This window comes from Pholis gunnellus (genome assembly GCF_910591455.1).
Source record: "Pholis gunnellus genome assembly, chromosome: 9".
Lineage (NCBI taxonomy): Eukaryota > Metazoa > Chordata > Actinopteri > Perciformes > Pholidae > Pholis > Pholis gunnellus.
The window spans coordinates 12,221,355-12,234,495 of record NC_136535.1 but is presented as its reverse complement, the minus strand read 5'-3'; the positions used below and the strand labels follow the sequence as shown (position 1 = coordinate 12,234,495).

Below are 13,141 nucleotides of genomic sequence, written 5' to 3'. Positions count from 1 at the left end.
GCGATTTAAAGGAGGCAGTATGACAGTGCACGCATCATATCTTCTCCCAGCTTGGATATTTGCATGAGTTGCATCCGCACATGGTTCCCGATATACAGTATATCTGTATATCCCTATTTTTGGATGCGAGCTACATATGAGGTCAGCTCGCCATGAGCACTTGCACACCCTCGCCAGCAAGGAAGCCTCAATATGGCGGAAGATAAGACTGTGCTCAAATTGCTGTTTTCTGTTTTTTTAAGGAGGGCAGTTCAACCTCGCTAATCTGTTGTGGTTCTTTTCCTAATCAACCTAGTGAGTAATCCATTTCCTCACGCCAAAGAGAAGCTGCAGTTCAGCCCGGAGCCGAGTCACACTGGCACAATTAGGAGCGAAGAAAGACAATGGTATGTGTCCTCGGCCGAGGAGGGAAAATAATAAGACACGGCTTGAGCATTTTACTTCAGTGCACTTTCACCATAATAGCAGAAAGCTCACCCTCCCCTGCTGCACTCAGCGGCAGCAGACAACACTCGAAGAAACACACAGCTGTACATACATGCTCACACACATGATCCTGTTGATGCACATGGAGAGAACTTGCAGGTGATTTGGTGATTATCTGCCTGTCATAGAGAAAGGCAACAGCTGTGTTACAGTTCTCAATGCGACAGTTTGTTGTCTGTAGACACGATCAAGCAAAAACGCCACAATTTCACTGTTTCCAGTTACTCAAATGTGATGATGTGCTGCCTTTATTTGACATATGACTGAATGTCTTTGGGTTTTGGAATATTGATCAATTGTCATTTTGCAAAAGGACGAAGAGCTTTTCCGTGAAAGTTGATTAGAGATATGAACTGAAGCGTATACGTGCAGCATTACTTGGATGTGGCCAGATGAACAGAAATCATCTAAAAAACTTGTTGTTTAGCCCGACCGACAGTAAACACAGAAAGTAGCAGTGAGCTGCAAAGCATAGTGGTTTACACAAAGACAAGCGTTTGAGGTCATGGTTTTTCTGTTGAATTTTAAGTGTTTTGAATGTTTTAGGAAGCTTGCGCTCCTAAAACATCCAATTGATGTCGAGCTTGCCAGTGGCTGTATTTCCCAAATCTTTGCTGTAGAGGCGGTGAGTTAAGATGTGAACCGATCCAGCTTTTTATCTCCTGATACTGATTCCTGATTTATCCAAAGCCTAGACTATTGATACATATTTCCTATATTTAAAATCTGCATACCACACATTAATTCAAATTGTCTTAAGGATCGAGTGAATAGTGGTAGCAGAATTTTGCTTTTTTTTACTATAGTCAGTATCGTCACCCAAACATATTCTGCAAAATAAAATGTGAGAATACACACCCAGGTAAAAAAACAAAAAACAAACAGAATTTTCCTTAAACTTCTAAAGAAAACTTTACAACCTCTAATACCAGAGAGAAGACATCTTCTTGTTATTTAAATGTTACATTAACCAAAAATCTCGATAACTAAACTGAACACGTCATAGTATTACAGATGCACAGATACTAGTACCGACATTAACATCGGATATCGGTGAGATACTGACTCAAATAGCTGGATCGGGTATCTCTGACTGCAAATATTTCAATAAATAACAATTCAGTACATTTATGTCTATGTATTTCTTTGTTATGTTTTGTTTTAGAAAGTTAGGAAAGCAATTTTTAAGTCACGCCTGATGTGGTCTTATTCATAAAAGAATGATCCCAGTCCCTTCCACACAGTGAGGCATACAGCCTATTCATTGGTCACTGGTATCGGATCGGTACTGGGTACCGGCAGACACCCAAAGCCCAGGTATCACTACCAGTATTGGGAGTTCGATCAGTGCATCCCTACGTGGTATTGTTATCATATCCCTGTTAACTACATAGTCACATATTTCAATGTATGACTTGCTAAATCAGTAGTTAGCTTAAATTTCAAGCTGGAAATACACACTTAGGGGCTAAAGACAAAATATATAATTGTCTCACTAGTCTAAAATTAGGAACAAATCTACAGACTATTACTTATTACTGAATTTATCTTAACCGGCACCACCATCTTCTTAGGAGTTGCTTCCCGCAGTCTGGTTGTTTCACATCATTATTCTTAAGCGCGCCCAAATCTCCAGCGGACCTCCATAAAGCTGCCAGACGGCTGCGAAAAAGATCTGGGACACCACTGTGAAGCATCTGTGTACTAGTACACGCACACACATCAACACAAACACACGTTAAGGACTATGATCAATAATGTAGCGCCTTACTGGCAACATCCAGTGAAGCATTACGACTAATGGCCTCTCCCAGGTAGTTGCGAGCCACACAGGTGTAGACGCCCTCGTCTGGTTTGCTCCGGCGTCCGTGTACGATGCGCAGGAAGAAGAGCGAGCCGCTGGGCAGGAGCATGCGGTGAGACCGGGGGTCATCTTTGTCTGTCTCCACGCGCTCGCCATCCTTATACCACTCTATACTGGGAGCGGGTCTGCCCTCTGCCTTGCAGTTGAGGGTGGCAGGCTCCCCCTTGGAGACGACCAAATCCGAGGGGTCCTCCACAATCCGAGGTGCGCTGTCTTCAAACCGTGCCCGGGACCCTGTGAAGTAGAGATGACGGCAGATGTTATCTATCCATCTGGCCACCTACCATTCATGAAAACATACAATCTCTTTGTGACAGAACAGACAGCAACATAGCCATTTCAAAAGGGAAAAATACCTTCCCTAAGAGGTTGCTGGACAAAGACACCGGCTTTGTGTTGGATAAATGTGTGTGCAGCGAAGCATCAAATCATGGGTAATCTCTCTTTGAAGGTCAACTCTGAATTCAGATGAAGACATCACATTTTCCATAAAAAAAAACAACCTTTAAACCTGTGCTTTTCAGATCACTAACTTTGATGTCTATTTGTTCTTGCTATATACTGCAAATAGCAAAACACAGTAACTCCACATTGCCGTAAGAGAGTACCTATATATTTATGTACATACCTATATAACAGAGTATTTTCACAGAAGACTCTGCCTGTACAGAGGATTCAATCAGCCATGTGATATGGTAATGGACAATCTCTGTCAATCAGGATTGTTGCAGAGGTGCAATAGTTGTTGAAAGGCTGATAATAAGACGAGCAGTTCTAAGCCTTTAATGGGAGAAAGGTGTTGAGAGAATGAGTCAGAGATATAGATAACTACCCTATTCTTCTCTCTGGGCTTCCATTACTACCTTCCCTTAGCTGCGAGAGAAAGGCACACCGCCTCACATCCTAAGGTGAGCTTTTAGATGAAGACCAAATGTCTGTGTGTTACAGTTGGGGAAATGAATAATTCAAAATGCCGCTGCTTTTAAGAACAGATGGTCTCTCCCTCGCTCTGAAAAAAAGAAAAAGAAATGGTCACTGTGCCACTGATTATTGTGCTGCACCGTCGGAGGCATTATTTTCAGCACATAATCTAGACTGCATGAAATCCCTCATTATCATCGGAGAGGAGCAGTCAGGAGTAACCCAATGACACACATGTTGTTGCACATGCCTCGCTTACATTATACTTAAATCTGAGGCATCAGGATAAACCCTCACTTTTCAGCTGTAAGCAGATTTATGTCTTTTCATGAACTGATTTGATCCACGCGGGGCCAGGAGTCGCCATCATGGCACAAACCTGAAGTAAACATCTAAAGAGCGATCTGAGCGCTCTCAGCTAAAGACCCCAGGGTCACACACCAGGACAGCTCTAAAACACTAATGCCGGATGAATACTAATCGAGCCATTAAAATGTGCGGTAGCACCTCCAGTTTGTTCACAAAAAGAGAACTAGTGTAAATCATGTCATGCTAGGCCTGTACTGCTAATCCTGAAAGATATTATAATGTACTTTCCTTTAGATTATATTCTATCACATCCCTGTGGTATGTGTGAAGAGTGCATATAGTGACACATGTGACTGTTTGTCCACAGACAATTTGTTTTGACTTTGGAGAATCGTGTCCACAGCTGAGTGATGTCCTGGTGGTGAACCGTGGTCTAAAGCACGCAAAAAGGATTCACTGGCGGTTTCAAATCCCAGCTCATGTGACACAGTTACATCACTCTGAACTCTTCGTCTTCTATCATAACTGGATTTTATCACAAAAACAAATACTGCGAGAGAGTGGACTTCTTAAGAGATTACTTACAGCAGTTTAATGCTGCATTTCCATGAACTTTCTTTCTAAATCCATCCCGCTAAGTCCGAAATATCTGGTACTAGAACTGAGGCAATGAACAGCAAACACTGGATTCTACACTTCCCATAATGCAACTTGATGCATTTAATTGTATAATCCACATACAATCTGTTGTAAATCTGTTTCATTATGCAGCAAAATGGGACAACAGTCTGCATTTTGTAATGCAACTCTTTTGTACCATGACAATAAAATAACCTTTATAAACCGAGGTGACATCACTAAGACATCATGAGGGTTATTTCCTCACACTTGGCAAAGCTCCTCCAAAGCCACACAAGACATTATACAGCTGTTGTCAGGCTGAGTAGCACTACTCACAGGAAGTAAAGTGATAATCATGTCTTAAATCAGTGGAATGCCCCTTTAAGTGGTTGTCAGCTAACAAATTATCCTAATTACAGTTTTCTATTTACACGTCCAGCAGTTATGGAGCAAGATTATCATTCATTTAGACTCACACTTCTGTCCACCTGACTAATGTAGCTCTGTTGTTGGTCTCCACCAACTCCTGAGGGAAATATCTGGCTCTTTAGCTGCTAAATGCTCCACTATGAGGTCGCATACTTGAGGTATACTTAAAGTAATCATTTTAAAGCTCTTCATTCAAATAAATGTCTGTTAAGTCACTATGTCGCTGAATGAAGCAACACAACAGAGTCTCCAAAACAAGACAGCGGCAATTTTCGCCATTTTTGACAGCAGATCAGTTTGAAATATTTCGGGGAGTCATGGAAGAAAAAAGGAGCAGCCACAGTGAGCTGTTAGATGAAGCGCTGCGGGCGACAGGCTGCACACCTCCAACTTTTCAGCAATGGTCACCGACAACCTTCATTTTTGCTGTCCTCAGACTCATGCCTTGTGCAGCATGAAATCAGATCACAGTTGCTCACAGAACGATGGAAAAAGGACAATTATTGACTAACGTCTTTAATGAAATGGCCATAGTGTGTTTTGCTGTCCCTAGTGTTCTGGGACTGATGTAAGCACCAGTAATTAGGGTGTCGCCAAATCAACTAGGACTGAAATCTCAAGGATTATCATTTTAAGTCGTTTTCAGCTGCCTGCTAAAGAAAAACAAAGTGGATGAGAGCTGTGAGGCTAAGCCAAAACAGTTAAGACGTGGACCAAACCTCTCCGTAGAGTGGAGGGAGGGGTGCAGAGTCCTGCAGATCACTGTGGAACGTCCCCGTTCTCATGCCACATCCATCGTTAACATGAAGAAAACGGCTTTAATGTAATGTCAGAGGAATGAACACTCATTCCTCTGAGGGATTTGAAAGTTTTACTTGCTCATGTTTTTAATAATGTATGTGATTATTCTAATTAGTGCGGCTGTGTTTGTGTGCTGATCTCAATGAGATTTCATGCATTAATTATTTGATATTATGCAACCGTTTGTAGATGGGAGTTTTGTCTTTACTTATCACTGTATGAGCCTATAAAACACTCAAATGGCTCTCTCTTGAGACAACTGATTTAGTTTCAACTTCTAATGCATTTAAATTGTAATCTTTATTTGTTTTGTTTTGTCTCTTATTGTCATTGATTCCTCTGATGAGTACCTCACCGTTCCAACCATCTAATAAAACCATCAATCTGCCATTAACAACACCATAAACTATTTTGGGTCAATTTCCTCCTTTGACTATAATACCGCGGCTGTAGTCGAGGCTCTCTGTTTTGCAATGTTTTCTCTCCAGTTTAATGAGATCCGGCTGTCCTTGAGCTCGGTATGTCAGCACATACTGTGAAGTTCTGCTCGCTTTCAGTTCGTTTGAATGGCAGGAATGTCACGTGACAAATACTTGTGTATTCGTTGTACTGAGAGTGTATTTGAACGAGACGCCTTCGAAAGATGTCAAAAGGGATTTTAACGCCCCCCCAACTTTGCACTCCAGTCCAGTATGAGAATGAAAAGTGCATCAGAAACACATTTTTTATATTATATTTAATATTATAAATATTGGTTTGTGGGTACTAACAAGAGCTAAAGCTATAGCGCAACACTATCACTGTGGTGCCATCATGTATTACAGGGAAAATGTAGTCTAGAAAAAGAAACAGAATAGCAAACAGCTTCAGGTGGCCAAAGTGACAAGCAACAACCTGCTCCTGTGACAAGTGTGCAATCAGTGAAAAGTCTGCGCCACCTTGAACACGTCAGCCGCACATTTTCTTTGTAAGAAAGAACATTTTCACAGTCGCCCTTGCTTCGTGACAGGAAGATTGTGGTGCATTGGTTGAAAGCACCTTTTAGCAAAAAAGAAACATCACGGGCGATAATGGGGACCTCTGTGAAGGTATGTTTTTAGTCAGATCATAAACACGGCCCATTAGTGCTGGCAGTTGGTCCTCGGAGATATCCCAGCGCCTATGGTAATTTAGAGTGCGATTTGATTTGCGTGAAAAATATTAATCTGGGGCATTCTGGTGTGAAATGACTTTCATGTTTACAGGAGATGAACAAGAAGAAGTAGAAGGACATTGCCTCAGAGCAAATTACATAAACACAGGAAGAAATGTTTCCCAATCCTCAAATTCACAGCTTTGATCAATTTGTTGCAGCAAATTACAGCGGGAGAATATTTTCAATTTGCTGCACATTCAACTTCATGAAAGTATTATTTTGGAGACATCAGAATAAGAGATTGGAGTCATGTATGACTGCGTTTAGTTGTTGCTCAGCAGCAAAAGTAGCGCTTCACAATGAACAAACACAGCTGGGTGTATTAAAAAACACACAGGAGATCAGCGCAACAATTTTTACCAAGCATGAGGCAAAATGTCCAACTCAACAGGTATTGATTCAAAAGGCTTCCTTTGAATGTTACGACACAAAACAAATCAGTGTTAAAGCCCCGGTAGTTCTGAAACACACATCATCTTTGTGCCGGAGCCCTGTCAGAGAGGACGAATCAATAATAGCCTTTTAAACACATCTGAACTTCTAGGAACCTCACAGACGTTCAGCGCGAGCAGCGAAAGAGAAAAGCAGGCATCCTTCCTTCAGCTGGCGTCAAAGAAGGAGTTTTGTGAATGAGGGTGCCTGGGGTGTCGAGCAAGGTTATCACTCTCTTGTGCGGTCTCAAGGCTATCCTGAGGACATATGACTGTGTCAGGACGAGGGGCACAGGTGCTTCTCGTGGAGCAATATAGCAAATTCAGTTTCAACATTTTTAGCCCCATGTTGTTATGGGTGAGGCGTCTTCCGATGTTTACTGGGCCTCCAATCCTCGCCTCCCTCGGTAGCCTTTTGTGTAGATAAGGGCTTTGTTTACATTTCAGTGAAGGACATATTACACTTGTTGATATCAAGAACAACTCAAATGTGTATTTCTTGTACATTTTCTTTGTTGACATGAATTACTTTAGAATCTTGTGGTTATAAGTTTTTCAAATTCCTTTTCTTCAGAAGGCTACATTGTGTAATATGGGACTGATTTGAGAGCCACATTGTGTGACGTAAAGCTACTTTCTATAACACTGGTACATTTACCGTGTTTGTTCACAACTGGAGGAACTCTGTATCTCATTTGTTTTTGTATTTGAAGAGCTCATTGGCTTTAAATATGCATCATTGTTTTTTGTGTGGGTTTTTTTGGCCACTTGAAGGCGGGTTTGAAACAAGTTGTGAAAACAACAGCACTGACAAATCATCACCTGTTAGCAAACAGCCGGCATTAAAAGGAGCAACATTATCATTCATTTGGACTCATCTTTAGCTGATAAATGCTCCTCTCTGTTTACCAGCTAGTTGCTAATTTGTCTGTCTACCATTTGGTGCTGAACAATTAGTGTACGGTGCGGTTTTAGAGCTTTTTCTTTGCTGAAAACAGCTGCCTGTTTTGGCCAAAAACACTATGATGGAGGTGAGAGTGAACCAAAACGGTAGAGTTGTGGACAACTAAACAACGAGCTGAAACTCACAATAAAGCCCCATAAATACATTGCTTTAATGAAAATATTGACTACAGTTACTTTGATTTGGAAGTAACCAAGGAAGCTGGCGTTCACTGATCTACTGTACTGTATGTATGGCGTTGTTTTCTACATGAACTTTATATAACTTAACTCATTGTGATCTGATCGTGTGTATGAGGGTGATTAGATGTAGTAATTGTCATGGTTGCTTGTGATCTGTGATAATGTCTTCGCTTATTCACGAAGCAATCCAAAACAAGCAACCAACCGCGGTCAAATGTTGCCCATTAGTGAAGAGCACAGCTCTGATTGACAAGCTACTGGAATTGTCCTAATTGCAAACTCAGACACACGCCCATATGGTTGCTCCCGGCGTCTATACATTTCTGCCTCATCTAACACACACACACACAGTTAGCGGGGTAAGTGCTGTGGGGGGGATCAGGATCATGTCTTGAAAACCCTGTTGATTCAGGCTACATTCGGCGTTTCTTGGCCCCTCGCGTTGGAGTTACATAACGAGGGGCGCTTTCATTAGTTAGTATTTTCGACATATCAACCTTGGATCCTCCCCAGAGGAAGAAGCGTACTGCTGTCACGCTAATGTGTGAAAACAACAAAGCCGCGGAGGGCACGTCTCCCTTTTGCTTCAGATCTCGGTGCCTTTCAGCGACAGCCAGCCTCAGAGCGAAACGCATACAAGAAGCTGGACCTGTCTGAGCTCACTGCTTGTTGATATCTGGTGGAAAACACAACGGCCTATAGGCAGACTAACTTTACAAGTTAAAGTGAGACAGGAGCAGAAGGCTGGCAGCTTATCTGTGGGGCTGGTGGCTGTCTGCTGATATTTACGTGTGTCTTTTTCAATTTCATTTCATTTACATACTTAAAAAGGCCAAAAACACTCAAGGAGTTATTGTGACATTGCCAAGTCATCTCTGCGGGGGGGGGGGGGATTTCAAAGTGGAGATGTCAGGTTTGATTTTCTTCTGGCAACAGTCTGGGCTTTTTGAGCCTTTTGTTTGGCAACTGTCCTCCTCGGCCGTAATCTCATCTCTAAATGATGTCATCGGCGACTGTACCAGCAGTGGAGCATCATCAACATCCGGGCGAAATGACTCAAGCTTGAGGTACATAGTGGTTTCATCATTCACGGCCGTTTCGTCAAGAGGGACTTTGAGAGGCTTTAGTCATCCTTCAGCCGTATTTGTCACTAAGTAATGAGCAGGAGGACGGACTGGACACAAATCAACAGCTACGGGTTGCTTAGCATTGATTGGTTCCACGCCGAGCACGCCAACAAGCCGAGTCTGAATACAAGATAACTGACATTTCAATGAGACGCATTAGGGTCAACACTGATGCAGACATAATTGAGGTTTGGTTTGTGTGTGAGAGAGAGAGAGAGCTGCTGTGTTGAATCGAGTGCAATTTGTGAAGGAGACTGTTGTTGTCTTAGCTCTGGAACACACGTAGGATTGAGAGAACACAAACTAAACCCCCACCGCGCATCTCCAGACCAACAGAGAAGAAGTTATTGGCTGAATCGGCACAAAGATGTCTCGCTATAACTCTCACATTCCTTATTGCTTTAATATGAAAAAAACGTGGACAAAGATCTACCAGTGTGGTACAAAACAGCCCTTGCAGAGGTCATGAAGCCTGTTTGAATCCTCTTCTCTCAAGTATTTTTAAGAAAATACACATCACCCTCTGGGTATGTGCAGCATAATAAAGGTGGGAATGAGAGAAAATACCCACTCCACATTAATGGATGTAGGCAGATGGTGTGGGTGTTGAAAACTGCTTTTAATGTTGAGAGGTTGCACCCGGTTTATAATAGTGAAGCAGAGCGAGTGACAAGAGGAGTCACAGAGGATTTATAGTATCACTGGAGAAGATGTAGAACAGAGCCGGACTGATGCATCAGCTGTTATTATCTCATTTCAGATAGATTGGTAATAACGTTAATAAGTGACAATGAATTGCAGTACTGAAATGCCACGGGTATATTTAAGGAAATTTAGAAACACACGGTTTGTCCACAAGAGAAGACTAGCAAGTTTCAACTGTCACAATTCTTTTAAGCTGCTATAATCAATATTGTTATATTGAAACTAGATCACATGACTACATGCATGTGAAATGGACGGTAGTGACGGTTTCTCAAAGAATCGGCGCCCGTCTCTGCAGTTCCCCTCAGCTCTACAAACCATTTTAGCATCTTTAAGCTCATTGTTTTGGTTCACTGTACCTGCTTTTAGCAGCGCTGCTTTCAGCAGATGTTTTCCTTTAAAATGCACTAAAATAGCACTGTCGACTACCTGCTCAGCATTAAACAGCAGACGGGCAAAAGTTAGCGACTAGCAGGTGAACATAGTGGAGAATTTAGTAGCTAAAGAGAGAAATACTTCTCCTCAGGAGTTGTTGGAGACCAAGAGAAGCTAAAAGAGAGTGATGTTGGACTTTGCGAGTGGCAGCAGAACATGACTCAAATGAATGCTAATGTTGCTAATGTAGCTGGATGTGTAGTAAAGGTGCCACGTGGTGGATATACGTGTTGGTTTCAGAAATATATGCCATTCAGACCTTTAATACACAACAAACTGTCAAGAGTTGCATTAACTACTCTGAGTTTGAACAAAAAAACATCTGCACTTTCATAAATTGTATTTTTTGAGCCCTGCTTTTATTTGTGGTTTAGATGAAGGCTCAGAAATGTAATCTGTTATCAGAGCAATGGTTAAAAAAATATAATCTCTTTCTCTAAGGTAATCAAAATGAGCTTTTAAAAGCATTTTATAATCATATGTGTGCATCCTTTTTTTGGGGGAGGTGGAGGCTTGTCAGACTATGACACTGTCCCTGAGAATTTATGTTCTCACAGCTGAACTAAAAGTGACAGTTAAATGGTTTCACTTTGGCCACAGACGAGCCTCCTTTGACCTCTCCTGCTGCCTAATGGGCTCCCAGTGTGACCACCCTCGGTGCTCCGGGGGCCACTCTGGGAAAATGTGAATCTTCTTGGCATTTCAATATTACAAATGAATGCATGTGTGACATTTCCATTTTACAATTCATTTTTGTTGGGAGGATGTTCCCACTCTGTTTTTTTTTTTGGGAAACCCAGCTAAACACAACATGTAGTACATCCATCTGGAGGGACAGAAAACACGACAAGTCAAATACACGAGGAGTCAGTCACGCCATATGGACTATGTGTGTGTGTGTGTGTGTGTGCGTGTGGGAGAGAGAGAGAGGGTGGCACCTTTAAAATACATACTATCTTACCTGATGCGATGGTGATGAATGAGACAGTCACAAGAAGTAAATTCCCAAAGTTCATCTCCACACTCTCCCCGAGTCTGCAGCCTCTTGACAGTCCACTATCAATTAAATCAAACCTCCAGACAGGAAAAAAAATCACCCAGATTAATTAATACCAAAACCAGGTAAGACTGCACCGTGTCAGGAGTCTGACTCTCAACTGGATTATTCAAGCGGGTGAAGTCATCCCCCCAAAAAAACTTTCATGTCGCTCCCAGAGAGCCATGACAGCAGCAGCAGCAGCAGCAGCACCGCCCCGGAGAAACCTAATAACAAAACTCAGCAGCAGCACTCTTCATTCCCGCATGGTCACACACACACACATACACATGCACACGATTTATTTCCAAGATGCCCTGCTGCTGCTGAAAACAAACAAAAAATGAGAGGTTTAACTATATTTAGCCCGGTCATAAATAAAATAATTCCCCTCTCTCTCCCTCTGTCTGCTCTGATCCGGGCAGAGTTGCAGGTTGCGGCTTCAGTGTGAGCGAAAATGAAGCGCTGCACATGCCTAGCTGAGCTCCGTCCGCACTGCCTGCTCTCCTCCGCAACAAATCCACGCCAACCTCGAGTGAGTGTTTTAAAGAGACAGCGACGAGATCTGCGCCGTGTGTGCGTGCATGTGCACGCGCGCTTGTGTGTAAGCGTGTGTGGCAAATCTCGAGCTAAATGAGGAAAAAGTCCTCCCAGTGGAATGAGATAAAAAGGGAGAGTTATTTCTGGGTCAGGGTTATTATTTAAGTTATATATAAAATGAGCTTTGGATTTGAGAGGTATCGTGAATAATAAATAGATTTCATGGTTTAGCTTTTGGGAAATTGTATTTATATAAACATAAATCAAAACTTTCTTAAAGTCAAGATGAATGAAAATGCCTTTTACAATATTTAAGATCACATCCATGGTCATATTGTGCAATTATAACCAAAAAAAATCAAACAAAAATCTATTTCTTTGTATTTTTTTATCAAAATCCAAGCATCTTTTCTTCCCGTAAAACAAAAAATGTTGTGTTCTTATGTAAGCTAGTCTTCCAAACCAATTTCAGGCAATAATATGATGTCCAGTCATTAATCAATCTGCAACTTTTAGCAACAAGGAATTAGCCGTCCACTTTTTAGCGGTGATTTGATTTAACAGCGCTCACATATTCCGTTTCTCCCGGGAATTGTCACTGGACAGAAGCTTAAGATGCCCTAACTTCCGTTTCACAGGGACTGTTAGGTGTTACATACGAAAATCCATAGCATGGCCTCCATACAGCACTTAACATGGCGACGGCTGAGCTGGCTGTTAGCTCACAGCTAACGGTGCTTACACGTTAGCGCTGTAAGCACCTGTTACCTTCCAGCTCAGAAGTAAAAAATAAAGGTTACCCCGAAATAAATTTATCTTGACTTTACGGCAAGTTTTAACTTAATAAACTTAATAAAATGGTTTGAATACTGAATGTTTTTTAGCCTCAAAACAATAAACTGTGACGAGGGGTCACAAGTTGGTATTGTATCACTTTAAGTGGCCACAAGCAGGTTTGAGAAAGCACTGATCTAGAGGTTAAATGTTGGGTTTACAGTTGATGTAACTCAAGTTTTAGGTATTGGATGTCTTAAATATTTTTGTTTTAGCAAAACTCCTGATTGCAAACAACGTCAACGGAGTCCAAAAGGGATA

General features: G+C 41.8%; 1 protein-coding gene across 1 annotated transcript in view; it reads right to left on the bottom strand.

Moving 5' to 3' along the window:
* LOC306701427 (roundabout homolog 2) overlaps positions 1–11,544 on the bottom strand; it is a 45,247-nt gene extending 33,703 nt beyond the window's left edge. The window contains exons 1-2 of the mRNA XM_079166731.1: positions 11,432–11,544; positions 2,258–2,584 (exon numbers count right to left, since the gene is read on the bottom strand). Of these exons, the coding sequence (XP_079022857.1) occupies positions 2,258–2,584; positions 11,432–11,486 (382 nt within the window). The 5' untranslated portion in view covers positions 11,487–11,544. The remainder of the gene's footprint in view (positions 1–2,257; positions 2,585–11,431) is intronic.
* Positions 11,545–13,141: the final 1,597 nt, after the last annotated feature.